The sequence below is a fragment of the Cibotium barometz genome, chromosome 13, assembly GCF_041138505.1.
Source record: "Cibotium barometz isolate CiBa-2024 chromosome 13, ASM4113850v1, whole genome shotgun sequence".
In the NCBI taxonomy this organism is placed as follows: domain Eukaryota; kingdom Viridiplantae; phylum Streptophyta; class Polypodiopsida; order Cyatheales; family Cibotiaceae; genus Cibotium; species Cibotium barometz.
The window spans coordinates 59,400,162-59,418,864 of record NC_141058.1 but is presented as its reverse complement, the minus strand read 5'-3'; the positions used below and the strand labels follow the sequence as shown (position 1 = coordinate 59,418,864).

Sequence of the window (18,703 nt, the reverse complement as noted above, 5' to 3'; positions counted from 1 at the left end):
AAAATACCCCAAGCACTTGCTTTTTTTAATGAAAAGTCATGTGCTTCTATACTGAAACCATGAGCCCATGGTTCAGTCGGTTTCAACCCTACTAGCACACAGGTGGGTCTGGAATGTACATCATGTGTGTCAAGCCTCCATACCCATGTGTCTTAGGAAGATAGCATTGTAAGGGAGTCAAAAGGCACAGCATAGCACCCTACAATTCACAGCTTTTCTCTCTATCATACACGCGCCTTTCTCTCAACAGATGCCAAAGTATATTGGTTATGGTTACCTTCCATAGGGATTTTTTGGTTCACAGATTGAGGAACTGATGTTCACAACCATACAAGGAAAATGTCATTACGTTTGTAAGCATAGTTGTGTTTCATTCAAACTAACATTTCATAAACGTTTCATATGAATGAAACACATTTCATTCGTGTCCACCTCGGAACTGTTCAATTTAAGCGTTTTTAACCCAGATTCTTTAGTTTTAACTTGTAAACATGTTTTAATGTGTAAATGATGCATGTTTAATATTGTTTTGAACGGAAGGTACCATTTTTTTTACATATTATAAACTTACGTATAAATTTTGGAGCCTGTACTCCCTCTTTGTATGAAACGTTTTTGAAGCGTCTAGGATTTGAAAGAAACGTTTATGAAACGCGTTTCATGAAATGCCTAGCAACTACGTCTGAAAGCTAAGAAAACGAGGAAACTTGCTAAAACGCCTTTGATAGAATGTGTAGTTGAGATATTTTTAAAGATGAAGTTTATGGAAAGAGCCATCTCTTAAATTGGGACATGTGGCAAGACTATGGATCAAAGTGAGACAAGTGGCCTAACACGTCACCTTAGCTCTCCACTTGTCATTCTAGCTAGCCCCAAATTTATACATTGGAGCCCTCTCTCTTCATTGGAGCAAGCTCTATTGCTACAAACTAGCCTCTACACTACTTCACTTTCCTCGACAAAAGGATCCTCTACCTCTCTAGCTTTTCTATGGCAATATTCTTGGTATATCAAGTGTACTTGCCATTGTACTTGTACCAATCATTATGCTTGTTGTACCAACCAATGTACCTCTTGTACTATCGCTATACTTGATGTACCAATCACTGTACTTCATGTATCAAACATTGTACTTGTACCACCATTGTAACTATTGTACCAACCATTGTACTTGTACCAACCTCTATACCTAGTGTGCCGCCAATGTACTTGTTGTACCAACCCATGTATCTACTTTTCCAGATTTTGTACCTATTGTACCATCTCTATTGGTGCTACCCCAACCTGCTTGGATTGCCCATGGTGTTGCGCAACTTGTTCATAGTGCTTAGGATGGTGCCTAAAGCTATCTAGATTGTTCTACATCGATTTTATAGCTACCGGACTTTGTATTTTGCTTCAATTGAGTTTTAGCATATAAGGCATCTTGAAGACCCGTGGTGATGGGAAAGATCAGTACCCTCATCAAAAGAGATGGTTTTCACATGAGAGATGCCAGATTATCGATAAGCAATCATCATTTGACCATGCACACGAGCTATTATCGAAAGAAGTCCTAGGGAGAGTAAGGCCCTCAAAGCTTGTACATGATAATTTTATCCTTGGGTAATAAAATACTCGAGGGGGGGTCCGCCCATTCCGGCCTATGTGGTGTCAGATGTGCACATCTCTCTTTTACAGTTTTGTAGAATTAAGTAGAGCATATATTTAAGGTTGTGGCCAATTTAAGTGTTTAATTGCATTAGTGATCGAGTGTTTCGTGAACCCATGTCACCAACATAGACATTTCCCAATATGAAAGGTGTATGTGGCTACAGAAACTCCTAGTGGGAGTATTTTATGGCATGGCTATAACAAGATGCTACAGATTTGAAGCGGTGTTCCTTGACTTGAAAAGCGGTTGTCTCTTGGCTATGACGAGATGCTACAAATAGGAGTGAAATTGTTGATTAGACGAGCGAGGCTCGTATGATTGATGGCTAAGCTCTTATTCTATGAAACAACACAGTTGACTCTTATTGAGCTCTCCTAATGAAAAGGCATTGATCTAATTGTTAACTAATTCTATACTAATGACAATACTAATCTAAGGTGAACTTATAATGAGTGTGTGCTAATTACGATACACTAAAGTACAATTAGACACCAAGATGAATTAGGTTGGATACATAAAGAGACTTGAGACCCTTGGGCTTGTACATCAATGTAAGATAAATCTCTTTACTTGTGTCTTCATGCTAGACTTGCTCTTGTTTGGTTCACTCAACCCTCTCTATCTCTTCCTTGTGCTCTTTGACACCACATTTCTCAACACCCCTTCTTTGTGCCAAATCAATGGACTACTCAAGGTGGTTAGATGTTGGTTACAAAATGTTATTTGACTTTTTACTTTCTATATTCCTTATGTGCACTTTAGCCTCTGTGCTACTTCAGCATTTCCCCTTTTCCTTAACGATGACTTGACCTATCTTTGAGCCCTAGAGGTCATCTCTTAGAGTGAGGTCTCCCCCTTGATAAATACTTGACCTTTCTTTGAGATTTAGAGGTCTCTTCTAAGAGTAGGGTTACAAAATTTTGGTTATTTCTTCTACCTTGACTACATCATCAATGCCAGAGGGTATGACAAGCACTTTTAGTAAGAAGAAGAAATTATTTAACAACAAACGTTTGTTTAGGAGATTGATTTTTGATTGCGTGCTTATTTGGTCTCTTACAACATGATAATTTTTATTAAGAGTTTGTCGATGCCGAGCTTGAACATGTCGATGATGATGACTTTATAATTCTCATTGATGGCACCCATGTTAATAAAGATTTTTCTCCTTATTTTTAAACGGACGCGACTGCCTAGCGATGGCGCATGTCCTCCTTCAAATCTGCTCGGCTAAATAATCTTGCATCACCGATCTATGTTGCAACCGCTTTCCCCTGCCTTAGCATCTTTACGTTGACTAATTCGCACTTGCAATCGTTGGCCTCTGATGAAGATGATCACTCGGAAGAGCATCTCTTCTTCTTGATCTTGTCTTCTGCATTCAAGGCCTTCATCTTCTTCTCTGCCTTTGCAACGTTGGCCTCGTTTAAGGTGGAGGCCATGGCAAGGGCGGATGCAAAGACACCAAAAACCAAGGCACACCTCTTCATGATCTCACGCTCCTTAACCGCCTTGGCCTCTTCTGCAGCTTCACTCACCCACCTGAAAGTGTCGTCGTCCTTGTGTTGTTTGCCCAGGCCGTGTCGTCATTGTTGTCTCCTTGAGAACCTTGGTTGAGACCAATGTGCATATAGGGGTTGCAACTGTGAGAGAAGCCATTGCGGCACTCTTGTGTGTCTACCTAAAGCCTAGTTTTTTTTGTGCTTGCGGTATGGTGTGAAAAGCTTGGTCGTCTGAGTGAGGCAAGAGGGACTAGAACTTTCATGTCCATGTAGATTACTACTGTGAGAAGCTTTACTGTGGGTTGGCTATGGAGAAGATAAACAAAACACAAGGTTGTGTCTGGCAAAGAGAGAGCTGGATACTATGAATAGGCCGCAGTGGAAGAGAACACTAAATCATGTGAAGGGAGTAGTTTGTGATTCTCACTAGTGACTAACAACAGCCACTAAGTAGACGTTTTCTCTTGTGCCGACAACAATACAAGTCCAACAACACCAATGTTTATTGCTTTAATTTTGAGACTCTTAATTGAATGATAAGAGAAACCTCTAATGTACCTAATTACATTCTAGTCATGTACTCTAATTACTTACTAATGAAATGAAAAAACTATGCTAATAAAGAGCTAGACCTAAGCTCTGATACCATGTTGAGAAGCAAGAATCGAGCTCTCCTAATGACGAATCATTGACTCGATCATCAACTAATTTTACACTAATCTAAGGTGGATAGAAATGAAGAAAACTCATAAAATGAGTGTGCTAATTGAGATACAATCAAGTACAATTAGACACCAAGATGAATTAGCTTGGATACATAAAAAGACTTGAGATAAGTACAAGTGATGATTCATGGCTTGAAATGACCCCCTTTTATATGAGGTACACCCTTGGGCTTGTACATCAATGTGAGATAAATCCCAAGGTACAATTTGGAACTCTATGAATTGTGATTTCTCACAAATACATGGTATGGTGTGCACAAGCACAAGCTCATATTTATGAGATATAGACATTTTACATGGAAGAGGACACCTATGGAGGTCAAGGTTTGATGCAAAGTCTTTACAGAGGTTTAATTGGTATGGATATGCCTGAAAAACGACCACAAAATATAAGTTTACAAACTATAGACAAGTCGCAAACACAAGTTAGGGACACTTGGGAGACAGAATTAGCTCCACGAGTTGCTAAAAGGAGCCAGGCATGTATTTTGAGTTGGTCAACTTACAAAAGAGGACAGGGGAGTTGTTTTCAGCTGGCTAACTTGCATGTGTGCAAATAGCTGGCTTGGACATGTGCTTTTCAAACTCTCTCTCTTGCGCTAACATACAAGGTGGTGATTTGCTGTTTTTTGTTCTGGACAGCCCCATAACAGGCTTTATAGTACTCTCTCTCCATCATGTGCAGAAGCAAAGCTTTTATAACTCATATCATATTGGCACAAGCTCTTAAGTGTTTTCAAGCTGAAAACAAAATTTCAAAAATGGACAACTTGTTTCTTCGCAACAAATTAGCGTCTTATGTTTGCTCTTGGGTGCCGAAGGTGTTTCATGGTGACCCAATTTTAGACAGTACCTCTAGGAGCGAATTTAGAGAGTTTCATAGCAAAAAGTTGCTTGCTTCTCAAGTAATCTTGAAGACTTCGATCTTGAGTTAAAAGTGTAGAATTTCGTAAGTGTGAGGGACAATGTTCTCGCAAATTCAATTTCTCTCTTTGATTGGAAAACATAAATACTTGGAAAATTCTAGTGCTAGGCACCCGCATCCTTTGTTTGAAAGATTACTCCTGAAAAATAGAGAATTCTGTCGAAGGGGGGCGATTGATCCAATCTTAATGTGGTGTCCTATACATATGATTTCATTTCTCAACATGTGTGAATATGTTCATTGACTATGGCTAGTGTTTAAATGTTTAAGTTCAAATTGATGGTAATGCAAAAGTGTGTCGAAAACCTTAGTCCCTCGGGCTCGGTCCGCCGGTTCAATTACAACCCACCTATGCCCACTCGGAGTTACGTTTGTATCAGAGCATTGGCTCACATTCATGTGTGAAGACAACCCTATGGGGATATAAACACTGACTATTAGTGTCATTGAACACTGCAAGCCTATCCACTTATGGAAGTGGACATGCATCATGAGCATGAACAAAAGAATGTTTGGCTTATGGATATGAGTAATCTATTTTGGAAGCATAGACTTCACTTTTATCCTTCGACCCGTTTATTGGTATTCAAGTAATTTTATCATAGCCCATAACAATCTCTTCCGAAGACAAACTTGACAGACGATAGATAAGTACTTTTCCATTGTTATTTGTTTTGTGTTTAGCAAATATGCATTTTAGATGAGCGCTTATCCTTGTATATGTATACAAGAAAAAGGGTGAATTGTTTGCCTTGAGTTGGTTGAGAAGTCTAGCATCTATTATATGTATCATTATCATCTAGATATATGGTTTCCTTTTCTAGGACGTATCGGATTCATTGAGTCCATGACAACCCATTGGATAGAGGATTTTTTTGTGGATTTCTATTGGCAGCCAAAATGCTTGTAAAACTATTGGTGGGAAAAATGTTTATGGAGCACCAAGGTATCCCATGCAATTTTTCAGCTTTTTTTGCTTTCCAAATTCGAGATCGTGAATAACTTATGAGGTTGTTTCTCTTAGTTGTTTCTCTTTACATGTATGCATTTGGAAAGCGATGCTATCATGGACATACTATTGGACATCATGAAACTACAAGTCCTGGATTATTTGACCTTAGATCTATGCCATTTAACGTAGGCCATTTAAAAAGTAATACTATCATGGATATACTATTGGGCATCATAAAGTTGCAAGTCTTGGGTTATTTGATCTTAGGTCCATGTCATGCATTGTGGAATTTGGTATTTTAAGGTTACTATTTTTGGTGCTCTATCCAACCATGCAATAAAAATAAGAATTTGAATTACTCAAGGAACCTTTGACCGTGGAGACATGATAATAGTAAGAGAAAGTCATAACTAATTGTACTATCTAATTTTCACGATCTATTATTTAACTAAACAATCTAAATACTTACTTGAGAACTTTAGGGCTTAGAAAAGAATGGAAGAGAGAGAAGATCGCCATGCAAAGCAAGAGCAAGATAAAAATGATCACCATGGCGATGGTTTATCATTTTACATAATTAGGTGAGAAGAAGATTCTGATTTTGGTTAAGTAAGAATGCTCTTGCACAATTACTTCTTAAGAGTGGCAATAGTTTATCGTTTCTTTATAAAAACTCGGAACCTTTACTACATTAATTTAAGAACGACCAACGACATTTGGTAACTGCGCAACCGTCAATACCAAACGCGAGCAAAAAAGGTAAAACTCTCTGAGTAAAACCTTAAATCAGTCCTGTCTCAGTTCATAACAGATTTACCTATTTCGTACTCATTTCAATTGGCAACAGTCAAAGCAAATTCTCTTCGGAGAGAGATTACTTATGTGGGCGATTAGAACTCCGTCGGATGTGATGAGTGCTCTCTCTCTCTCTCTCTCTCTCTCTCTCTCATAATCAATAGTTAACACAGACCTAACAAAGATTAAGAAGCTTCCGCTATGCCACATGTAACAATCTCGAATGAGGCATAAGGGAGCAAAACTAGCCAAGATGCAAGCAACTCCACAGAAGGGCAGGTGGACAGTATTCCACGACACTAGAGCCATCATCCGCATCCGCAAACCGCAAATTCTTAGTCTTTTATCTGATGTATCTCTATAAAAGCTCATCAGTAGTATTTCATTTTATGCTTCTGATTTTTGAAGCCATTGTGGCCATGTGCTTATGCCATGGCTCAACCAATAACAAACTAGCTAGCATTGGCAAATTCTCAGTTTCTGATGTATCTCTATAAAATAGAAATAACCTTGACATGTTATGAGATTTATTTATTTAGCACAAAGCATAGAGAATGTTCCCATACCTTGTCCAGGGAGCGGGCTCGTTATCACACCTTACAAACAAATAGCGACAGACTTTGAAACCCTGCTTTCATCATTTTTCACCCGCCGTTAAAAGTAAAAACGAAAAGATGGCCAATTACGAGAAGCATTGTTTAGCTACACATTTTACAACATTAAAAAATGTAGCTCGCTTACTTGAATGCCATTCTTTCGCCAGCATTTTTCGATGCGATAAATCCCATCATAACGAACACCACTCTCAGGAGCATAAGAGGAGCGCTTTTCTTTGTGAGACCTGACACAAAGCACGCTAACCAATTCAACAACCAAGGGCTCAAATGGCAAAGTCAAGCTAAAGTAAAATCAATTCTGCCAAAATATCATTATACCATCAGGTTGGCAACACCCACATGAAAATTTTCAAACACAACCAGGCAATTTTGATAAAAACTCACTTGAAGCAACAGATTTGCCATATTCACAATAATAATGACAACACAATCCCAAATGTGCACGATAAATTTAGTTTGATACTATCATACGATGGTAATCCAAAACATTGGACAAGATGCATTTGAAACATTGGAACTTAAATCCGGCAGAACTAGCAATATCTCAATTCAAGATCGTTTGCGAGGAATCGAAGAAAACAAAGTGACAAGTGTTTAAATCGGCTATCATGCAAGTGTGGTTGCCGCTACACAGTACACCATGTAGCAACTAGCTGATAAGAAAAAGACTACTCAGTTTAGACAACTGCAGAAACATCTTCTCGTTCAACTTAAGACACACACATACATGCATCTGAATACCCCAAGGGGGTACCTCCCTATATACACTGGGTACCCCCTATACACTGGCCTCGTGAAGGCCATTGTTGGGACAAGCCCTACACGTACACACATGCATCTGAATACCACAAGGGGGTACCACCCTATACACTGGCCTTGGGAAGGCCATTGTTGGGACAAGCCCTACACGTACGTTGCTCGACCAAATGGAAGTAGACACCTGGAGCTGGCTCCTAAACACCCGGGCCGAAATTTATCACAGAAAAGTCGAATTTGGTTGGCCACATTGGCAATCAAATCAATTGTGCCGTACTATGCACACCTTGCGAAGTATGAACATTGCCAATATATACAGCCTACTGCCCAATGCATATGTTTTTTTATCAAACAACAAATGCACAAGCGAGATGACTCAGTGCTGAGATTTAGAGGTCACCTTACCACCCGAACTGGATAACCTCTCTTGCAACTAACTTTTAAAGCCAAGTTGCTTTTATCAAACTTTTGATCAAACGATTGCTTATCGTTGGTTCGCTTGTTACCACTTAAATCTCTCCCACCACTGCCAAAGGCACAAGAACAAAGGTTCGTGAAATCACAAAACAGGCTTTCAATAACATCTTTGAGACCAGATGTTCACCCGCTACCTGCCAGTGTAAAGAAACCATTCGCCATGGTCTTCATCATCTTCGTATCCACCAGACAATGCAACTGATTGAGCTCCATGATCTGACTGCCCCGCAATCCCTGCAACATGTGGAAGATGTGCTCCCCACTGCCTGCACTCCATCCTATCTTCCCATGTTTCCCCAACCAAGACACCCTGACCTCTTACAGGATCGTTCTCAGATGTTATGGGGCCAAAATGATCAGGAGGCACCGTTACAAAGATCTTGCCACTGGCAGCATTAGCTTTCCCTGCCTTTTTGGCTCTCTCAGTGGTGAAACACTTATCAGGCCTATCTTGGTTCTGAATGTAATGATATGGCTTCGAAGGCCCATTTGCAGAAGGAGTTGATGAGGATTTTGCCATGCGAATGGCTACAACAAGGGCAGAATTGATTCGAGGCTGGCTGGCCATTTTTGAAGGAATCGGAGTGCGGCATTTACCACAATCTTTCTTTCCCTGTCCAATCCAACGCTGAAAGCACTTGAGGCAAAAGTTGTGCCCACAAGGAGTCTGCATGAACAACAGAAGTTGCTGAAGCTACTGACTAGCATGGCAATCACAGATGAACTCTCAAAACAGTGATAGCATTTGCAAATAGATGATGTCTGCAGCGGCAAAACACAAAAATTCAAGCAAAGGCATGCCTTCGGGCGGGGGTGTACGCAGTCCGATGACCAATGACTCTAGCATGCAGCCCGTGTCAAGAATACCTGGAAGGTCGTGCTCTAAAGCTAGATGATACCTAACATTGCAATCAAAAAGTCAGACCTACGCCATGGATTGACGCCAAGCTTCTTCGGCTTGCAATCAAAAAGTCAGACCTACGCCATGGATTGACGCTAAGCTTCTTCGCCATTGCATATCAGAATAAGAAAAAGTTGTGATTATGCCACCCCAAGCTCCTTCGGTTTAATGTAACAGAGAAAGAGTTCAACTCCACATAATATGATACCTAACAATAGAGCTTAGCATACAAACTGTGCCTGACCGTAAGTTAATACCAAAAGCAGACCTTGCACATAACAACTCTCATCAAAAGAGTGGGAGTTATTACGATGCGGAAAGGCAGCAGAGGAGTGTTTGACTCGTTATCAATAGCGAGGATGATGCAACAGGAATAAAAACTCCTGGATTGCATGAGAAAGAGCCGCTTTAAACCCAAAACAAACAAACAGAAAGAAGCAGAAGTTTTGCAAAGCATGTCCTACCGTGACTGGCCGATCGGCGAGCTGCATACAGAAGATGCAATTCAGGTTCTCATCGAAGATTTCGAGCATCTTGTGCATCTTCTTGTCCTGGGCTCCGTTGGCTGCCACGCTTCCCGCCTTGCTCATCACATCCTGGCACATCCTCGCCTTCTCCTGCTCTGACAGGCTTGGATCCGTGCGGATGGCTCGAACCCGCCTCACCACAACGTCGTCCCCGCCGCAGCTTCGCGCTGCTTTGGCAGCGGCGGAAGGAAGGACTTCCTGCTGGACGGAGGAAGGCTCGCAGTCGGGACAGAACCAGTCCCCGGCAGGAACCGAGGTCATGGCAGGGTGGAGGCAGGCCATGTGCCATGGGCTGCTGCAACTGTTGCATAGTATCACTTCCGAGTCCGGGGGAGTTATTTTGCACACCATACACTTGCCGTCGGCATCACAAGGTAGCTCCGCCATCTCTTCCCGCGTAGAACGGTCTACCGCACCGTTACCCTGCTGGGGAATTCTTACTGAGCACGCTCACGCCAAACCAATTTGGGCGGGAAAATAGAAACCTTCCCGCCTTAGGGTTGTAACTATCCTCTCTGTGTATAGGTAGGTACATCTGCAAAATTTTCAATTCATTACTTGTTGTCCAATAGGCACACCCGAAATGTTTTTTTAAAGCAAGTTCTTATCAAAATGGCAACTTGGGCTAGTAGTAGTTTACCTTCTCTCTCTCTCTCTCTCTCTCTCTCTCTCTCTACCTTCTCTCTCTCTCTCTCTCTCTCTCTCTCAGGGAAAGCTCGCATTGTAATGTTCGATGTTTTGCCGAACGTCCGAGCATACAGAGACGTCTGTGATGGGTGTGCGTCCCTACCTCTCTCACTCTCTGCTCAGAGACTCTCTCTCTTTGCGTAGGCATCAGGCAGATCAAAAGATGCTTGCCTCATGCCAGCCCCCCTCGCTCTCTCTCTCTCCAGGCTCGCTTGCCTCTTGATCACCTTTGTTTTTTGGGCTCGAGGGGTGAGGAGTATTATATGGTAATGGGTGAATAAGCGGGGTCCCTTCGTCTCTTGTGCATTGCATGGTGCTAGGCGGCTACTGTTATGACCTTAGCAAGGACACATCGATAGAGCCTGGAACCCAATGGAGGCATACTAATGCACTTCATGAGTAACATTTTTAGGTGAGGTTGTAGTCCAAAGACACAAAATGTGGTGTAATGTGGAGGTCAAGATAACATTTTTGGGTGAGGTCGTAATTCAAAGACACAGAGTGTGGTGTAATGTGGGAGGCATGTGAGTATGGTGTGTGGCCAGTAAGATACACATCGGTTAGGGTCATTGGCATCACATCACATCTCATCCATTTACATCTATCCCGATTCACATCACATCCATTCACATCTATCCCGATTCACATCACATTTCATTCATTCACATCTATCTCGATTCACATCACATTTCATTCATTCACATCTATCCCGATTCACATCACATCACATCTTATTCATTTACATCACATCACATCACATCTCATCCATTCACATCATATCTCATCCATTCACATCATATCTCATTCATATCACATTCATTCACATCTATCCCATTCACATCACATCTCATCCATTCACATCATATCTCATTCATTCACATCTATTCCGATTCACATCACGTCACATTCATTCACATCACAGCTCATCCATTCACATCTATCCCAATTCACATCACATCTCATCCATTCACATCTATCCAGATTCACATCACATCTCATTCATTCATTCACATCTATCCCGATTCACATCTCATCCATTCACGTCTATCCTGATTCACATCACATCCATTCACATCTATCCCGATTCACATCACATCTCCTCTATTCACATCTATCCCGATTCACATCACATCACATCTCATCCATTCACGTCTATCCCGATTCACATCACATCCATTCACATCTATCCCGATTCATATCACATCTCATCTATTCACATCTATCCCGATTCACATCACATCTCATCCATTCACATCTACCCCGATCCACATCACATCCTTTCACATATCCTCACATCTCATTCTCATATCTCATTCACATCCACATTCATTCTCATATCTTCATTCACATCTACATTCATGTACATCACATCACATCCACATCCACATTCATTTACATCACATCAGATCTTATCGCATCCACATCCACATCCATTTACATCACATCACATCCTTTCACATATCCTCACATCTCATTCTCATCTCTTCATTCACATCCACATCTATTTACATCACATCACATCGCATTCACATCTTATCACATCGCATTCACATCATCTTATTCATATCATTCACATCTTATTCACATCGCATTCACATCTTATTCACATCGCATTCACATCGCATTCATATCTTATTCATATCTATTCACATTTAGTAATATTTTCTATTTTCGATACCGATGGGACTTTTCTAAATTTCTGCCAATTGCTTGGCCTAGTTAAAGGTACTTTTTCTCAACGGATATTTTCATATTCCTTCTCAAATTTCTAAAGTGAAATATATTCAATATTCTTCTTTTGGGTAAAAGATTCATGAGATTTACAAAAATCAATTCTACCCATATTTCCCAATAATGCTCAAAATTTCACTTTTGATAAATACTCATAATTTGAATTATGCTAAAAATTCATCTTTTTCCATTTAATTTCTTGGATCTCAAATATCATTGGAATTTCTCTTTTTTGCATTTAAATGATTAAATTCCAAATGTCATGGAAATTTCTCTTTTATCATAAGATAAATTTATCTAAAATTCCTCTTTTCTTTAATAAAAATATCCATTATTTCAAATATGCCAAGAATTCCACTTTTACCATTTAAATGATTGAATTCCAAATGTCATGGGAATTCCTCTTTTATCAGTTAAAATTTTCTCATGCATAAAACAAATGTCTAAAATTTCTCTTTAAATTAAATAAAAATATCCATTATTTAAATATACCAAAAATTTCTCTTTTTTCATTTAATTACATGGATCTCCATTATCATGGAAATTCCTCTACCAAAATTTTCTCTTTTCTTAATTACTTATTTATGCATAAATACTAAAAATTAGTTTTCCATAAATGTGATGAAAATCATTCTTTTAGCATAGGATGACCATGGTAGGAAGTCCTCTTTTTACATTATGCATAAAAATGAGCTATGTATTAATTTCTAAAATTTTTGCCATAGCTTCACTGCTGTTACTAATAATTTTTAATATTTCTAGAAAGAATAAGACTTTGTAATACAATTATGATAGAATACTATCCTTAGACTTAAATCCAGTTTATGGAATTAAATCATAAGTTTACCATAATTTTATTAGCATAAAAGCATAAAAAGCCATTTTCTTAACCTCTAGCTCAGCAAGCTTAGAGATTGATTTTGAATTAAGAATTTATCAATGAGAAGCATTCATTTGCTAAAGAATTAGTCATAGAAATGACTAATTCTTTTGGAAGAGAGAGATATACATAAAAAGCATTCTAATTAAGCATAAAGATTAACTTTTTGTGATTAATCATTAAAACTCTTAGAGAAAGCTTGATTTGCATTAAAAACAACTAAATAGAAACTTCTCAAGCTTGAGAGGGGTTGAGAAGTGAAATCATTTGAGAATATTAACAAAAACCATGAAATTCCTTCTTACCTCTAGGTTTGGCTTGCTGCTTTATCTAGAAGTGAAGCCCCCGACCAATCAATTGGTGTAGTGAGTTGAGAAGAAAGCTCCAAGAGTTGTTGAAGAGAGAGAGAAGCTCCAAGCTCCCCAAAAGCAGAGGATTTTTAAGGGATAATAGAAAATATGATTATTTTAATGTAATACTAGCATGGTATAGCTCACATATGACAATACAAAAGAATGAGGGTCTATTTATAGGTGAGGGCGGTCACTAACTGAGTCCAACTAAGTTCTAGAATTTTCCATCTTCAGTTTGGCTGAATTTGGACAAGATTTGGACTAGTTTAGCTCCCATTTTGATCCCAGTTTGATCCAGGAGAGAGGAGAGATAAAAATATCTCAATATTTTTTAATTAAAAACCTTCCCACACATGTGAAGGAGGCGCCTACCTCAAAGGTCTCCCCTTCCTTACCAAGGTGTCAAAAATTCATCATTTCTCTAAAATATCTCATTTTTTTAGTAATATCTCTTAATTTTTAACTAATAAACCTTGTACTCAGTCAACTCTTCATCTTATGTGAGCATTTGCTCATTTTTGGGTATTTTCTTTTATTCTTTGGATTTATCTCATCCCAACACTTGGATTAATCCTATTGGTCCATAGGAACCTTAATTGGACCATAATCCAAAAAATTCTGAAAATCTAGACCTTTAGGCTAAGGTCCCTTATATCATTTTTAAATGATTCCTAATGTACATTGGAAAGTTCATTTTGAACTTCTGTTTCAGGGAAAACTATTTTAGACACTAGGAGGATTTTTATATCCAAAGATATCTCAATTTTGGATTACCTCTCTCTAGATATTTTCTTTCTCTAGGCCAAAACAGGGTAAAACAAGATCTTTCTCCTATTTCAGAGAGGGGAATAATTACAAGAACAGAAGGGGAGGTTCTTATACCTTTACTCCTCAAAGGCTGGAGGGAGGAATCTTATATCCTACCCCACTTAAAAAACGCAAGATGCCCTCATCTCGCAGCAGCAGTAGGAGGACAATAAACTCTTTCACCTTAAGATCCAATTGATTCTGGGGTTCCTTATAGTCTGGTCAATCCACGCAGAATCCTGGGATAAAGATCCCTTCTACAAGAAGAACACACAGAACTCATTATCAAAGATCAATTCATTGAGAACATATCATTCATATCCTTAACACAATAATGGTCCATCAGAGCTAAAATTTTATCAGAACATTCCTCCACGAGAATTTCAGTTATGTAGGTTCTCAATTTGTCATCCCTTAATTAGATCCACTGGATCAAAGGTCAGACAGCAATAATCTGTCAACACAATCCACTTATTTCATAGTGATTTGCTAAAGTCATAATCGTCTTCTAGTTACTAACATCATCATTGGGATTCATCCTCATTGTGGTTTTGTTCAACTTATCTTCTTTCAACCAGAATTCAAGAATCATCATCTTTCAATCAGAATCCAAATCAACTCATCATTTCTCAAGCAGAATTCTAAAATCATATCAACCAACATTCCAATTCATCCTCTGGATAGCATTTTTGCTTATAACTTCAAGGTCTTCGATTTACTTGTATATATTGTCAGTAAAGAGCTGCAGATATACCCATGGTCATATCTAGGCCTCAAGCAAGTCAGGGATTCCATACAATTGCGGTACTTCCATCTGAAGACCCAATTTTCAATTTATGAATCTTCATTATGAATATCAATTTGTATGAATTTCATCACACAATTATAATCTTTTACTGGTACTTCATAAATTTTTGACATTTCTAGCTTTTCAGCTATTCCACTTTAGCCAATTCGCTCTAATACCAGCTGAAAGATCCCTGCCCCCTCCGCACAACAAATTCGGGGGTGCTAGCAAGCGGAAGTAGCACTTATTGCGTAGGGCAGAGCCTCTCACTCGGGGCCTTGCCACCATGGATATTCGGACAAGAGACTAATCCCTCGGTTCTTCAAAAACCGAACCCGGAAAAACTTCCCTCGCCCAGAAAGCACGGGCGATTCCTCCAGGATATTTTTATTCTAACGTAGTCACAAGAACCTTAACTAACCAAACTGATCCGACCGAACCTTTAAGTCACCTGATCAGATCAAGGAAGAGATTTGCACTTGGATCATAGAGACCAACGTTTTTTTCCTCATCAAGGGGCACAGGTGTTGATTCTTTTCCATAGAACAAGGACTGTCCGGGATTTACTTCATCTATCGTACCATAATAGAATTGAGTCTCATTTTAGGGATCTATCAATCCAGCCTAACCCCATCCAGCCCCATGGGTTAGCCAACCGCCCAACCACTATAGTGATAGGATCCATTTAGGAATTTGGTTATATTTTGTCCCAGGTACCATGGAAAAGTGTTCCTAGGCTCCCAACCGGTGCTTCAAGAAAAGTTCAAGATAGTCACACTACTTACACAGCCAATATGAAATTGCCTTTTTCACAGATTCTGTTGTCTTTAAAACAATCTTTTAATCAAACCATATATCACTGATCATAATCCTCCAAAATATCTAGCTTGAATTCTAATTTCCAATCATTCCTTCATCGGTGTACCTATGGCATCAGTGGCAATCAAAACACTCACCACCTGTTCACTCAGGGGCCTTTTCAATAGTTCCTAGCTCATAGTACCCAGCAATATAATCACATAAGAAAATCCAAATGGACTCTCCATTCAAGATTAGCAAGATCAACCAGCAGATCCATATAAAAGAGCCATGGACTCATCCGTTGAAGACCAGCAAGGACAATCAACCAGATCCATGCCCGAGTTCAGAACACAACTCTAACACCTTGTTCCATTTTTCTTCCTCGACGCACGCATGGGTATCTTTAGTGACCCAAAGCCCGAGCATCGTATGGTCAGCACCCTCTAGGCTCCTTTGCAGGTCACCTAGCGTGTCACTCATAGGCCGCTTCCTTGGTCCCTCATCCACCGTACCGGAAGCTCAAACCGAAGCCTCGGCCGACCTTGCTCTACACGAGACGTCCTCCATTGACTCTCCGTCAGCTGTTGCAACTTTATCACTTAGGTCTCCACGACCTCATTCACAAGATGGTCAAAATGCTTTCCCAGCATTCTTGACATAAAACAGTCATTTAAAAACAAGTCATAAATACAGTTTCTAGCGAACTCTCATCTTTTCACATTGTTCCATATCATTTCTCGTTATTCGACATTCTTCTACATCAAGTCACATTGCTTATTCCACATCCATACATATGTATTCTCATCGTCTTCATCTATTCTCATCCAATCACATCATATTACATCTCATCACATCTATCCTCATCACATCTCATCGTCTTCATCCATTCTCATCCAATCACATCATATTACATCTCATCACATCTATCCTCATCACATCTCATCGTCTTCATCCATTCTCATCCAATCACATCATATTACATCTCATCACATCTATCCTCATCACATCTCATCCATTCTCATCTATCCATATAACATCACATCACATCTCATCCATTCTCATCTATCCATATAACATCACATCTCATCCATTCTCATCTATCCATATAACATCACATCACATCCATTCACATCACATCTCATCCATTCACATCTATCCCGATTCACATCACATCTCATCCATTCACATCTATCTTGATTCACATCACATCTCATCCATTCACATCTATCCCGATTCACATCACATCTCATTCATTCACATCTCATTCCTTCACATCTCATCAATTCACATCTATCCCGATTCACATCTCATTCATTCACATCACATCTATCCTGATTCACATCACATCACATTCATTCACATCACATCTCATCCATTCACATCTATCCCGATTCACATCACATCACATCTCATCCATTCACATCTATCCCGATTTACATCACATCCATTTCGCATCACATCTCATTCATTCACATCTATCCCGATTCACATCACAACTTATTCATTCACATCCATTTCGCATCACATCTCATTCATTCACATCTATCCCGATTCACATCACATCACATCTCATCCATTCACATATATCCTGATTCATATCACATCACATCCATTCACATCACATCTCATCCATTCACATCTATCCTAATTCATATCACATCTCTTCCATTCACATCTATTCCGATTCACATCACATCTCATCCATTCACATCTATCCCGATTCACATCACATCTCATCCATTCACATCTATCCCAATATTCACATCTATCTCGATTCACATCACATCACATCACATCCATTCACATCACATCTCATCCATTCACATCTTTTTTGATTCACATCACATCACATCCATTCACATGACATCTCATCCATTCACATCTACCCCGATCCACATCACATAACATCATCACATCCTTTCACATATTCTCACATCTCATTCTCATTTCTTCATTCACATCCACATCCATTTACATCACATCACATCTTATCACATCCACATCCATTTACATCACATCACATCCTTTCACATATCCTCACATCTCATTCTCATGTCTTCATTCACATCCACATCACATCACATCCATTTACATCACATCACATCTTATCACATCACATTCACATCACATTCACATCGCATTCACATCTATTCACATTAAATAACATTTTCTATTTTCGATACCGATGGGACTTTTCTAAAATTCTGCCAATTGCTTGGCCTAGTTAAAGGTACTTTTTCTCAACGGATTTTTTCATATTCCTTCTCAAATTTCTCAAGTGAAATATATTCAATATTCTTCTTTTAAGTAAAAGATTCATGGGATTTACAAAAATCAATTCTACCCATATTTTCCAATAATGCTCAAAATTTCACTTTTGATAAATACTCATAATTTGAATTATGCTAAAAATTTATCCTTTTTCATTTAATTTCTTGGATCTCAAATATCATGGGAATTTCTCTTTTTGCATTTAAATGATTGAATTCCAAATGTCATGGGAATTCCTCTTTTATCATAAGATAAATTTATCTAAAATTCCTCTTTTCTTTAATAAAAATATCCATTATTTCAAATATGTCAAGAATTCCACTTTTACCATTTAAATGATTGAATTTCAAATGTCATGGGAATTTCTCTTTTATCATTTAAAATTTTCTCATGCATAAAATAAATTTATCTAAAATTTCTCTTTAAATTAAATAAAAATCTCTATTATTTTAATATACCAAAATTTTATCTTTTTCCATTTAATTACATGAATCTCCATTATCATGGGAATTCCTCTTTTTGCATAAAAATAAAATTACCAAAATTTTCTCTTTT

The 18,703-nt window shown here is 38.8% G+C and overlaps 1 protein-coding gene across 2 annotated transcripts in view; it reads right to left on the bottom strand.

Moving 5' to 3' along the window:
- The window catches only part of LOC147632890 (E3 ubiquitin-protein ligase ORTHRUS 2-like), a 53,370-nt gene extending 42,996 nt beyond the window's left edge, over nt 1-10,374 (bottom strand). For both annotated transcript variants that reach the window (XM_086807793.1, XM_086807794.1), the window contains exons 1-5: nt 9,769-10,374; nt 8,538-9,070; nt 8,327-8,452; nt 7,295-7,394; nt 7,120-7,181 (exon numbers count right to left, since the gene is read on the bottom strand). In XM_086807793.1, the coding sequence (XP_086663919.1) occupies nt 7,120-7,181; nt 7,295-7,394; nt 8,327-8,452; nt 8,538-9,070; nt 9,769-10,218 (1,271 nt within the window). In that variant the 5' untranslated portion in view covers nt 10,219-10,374. The remainder of the gene's footprint in view (nt 1-7,119; nt 7,182-7,294; nt 7,395-8,326; nt 8,453-8,537; nt 9,071-9,768) is intronic.
- Between the last annotated feature and the right edge of the window lie 8,329 nt (nt 10,375-18,703).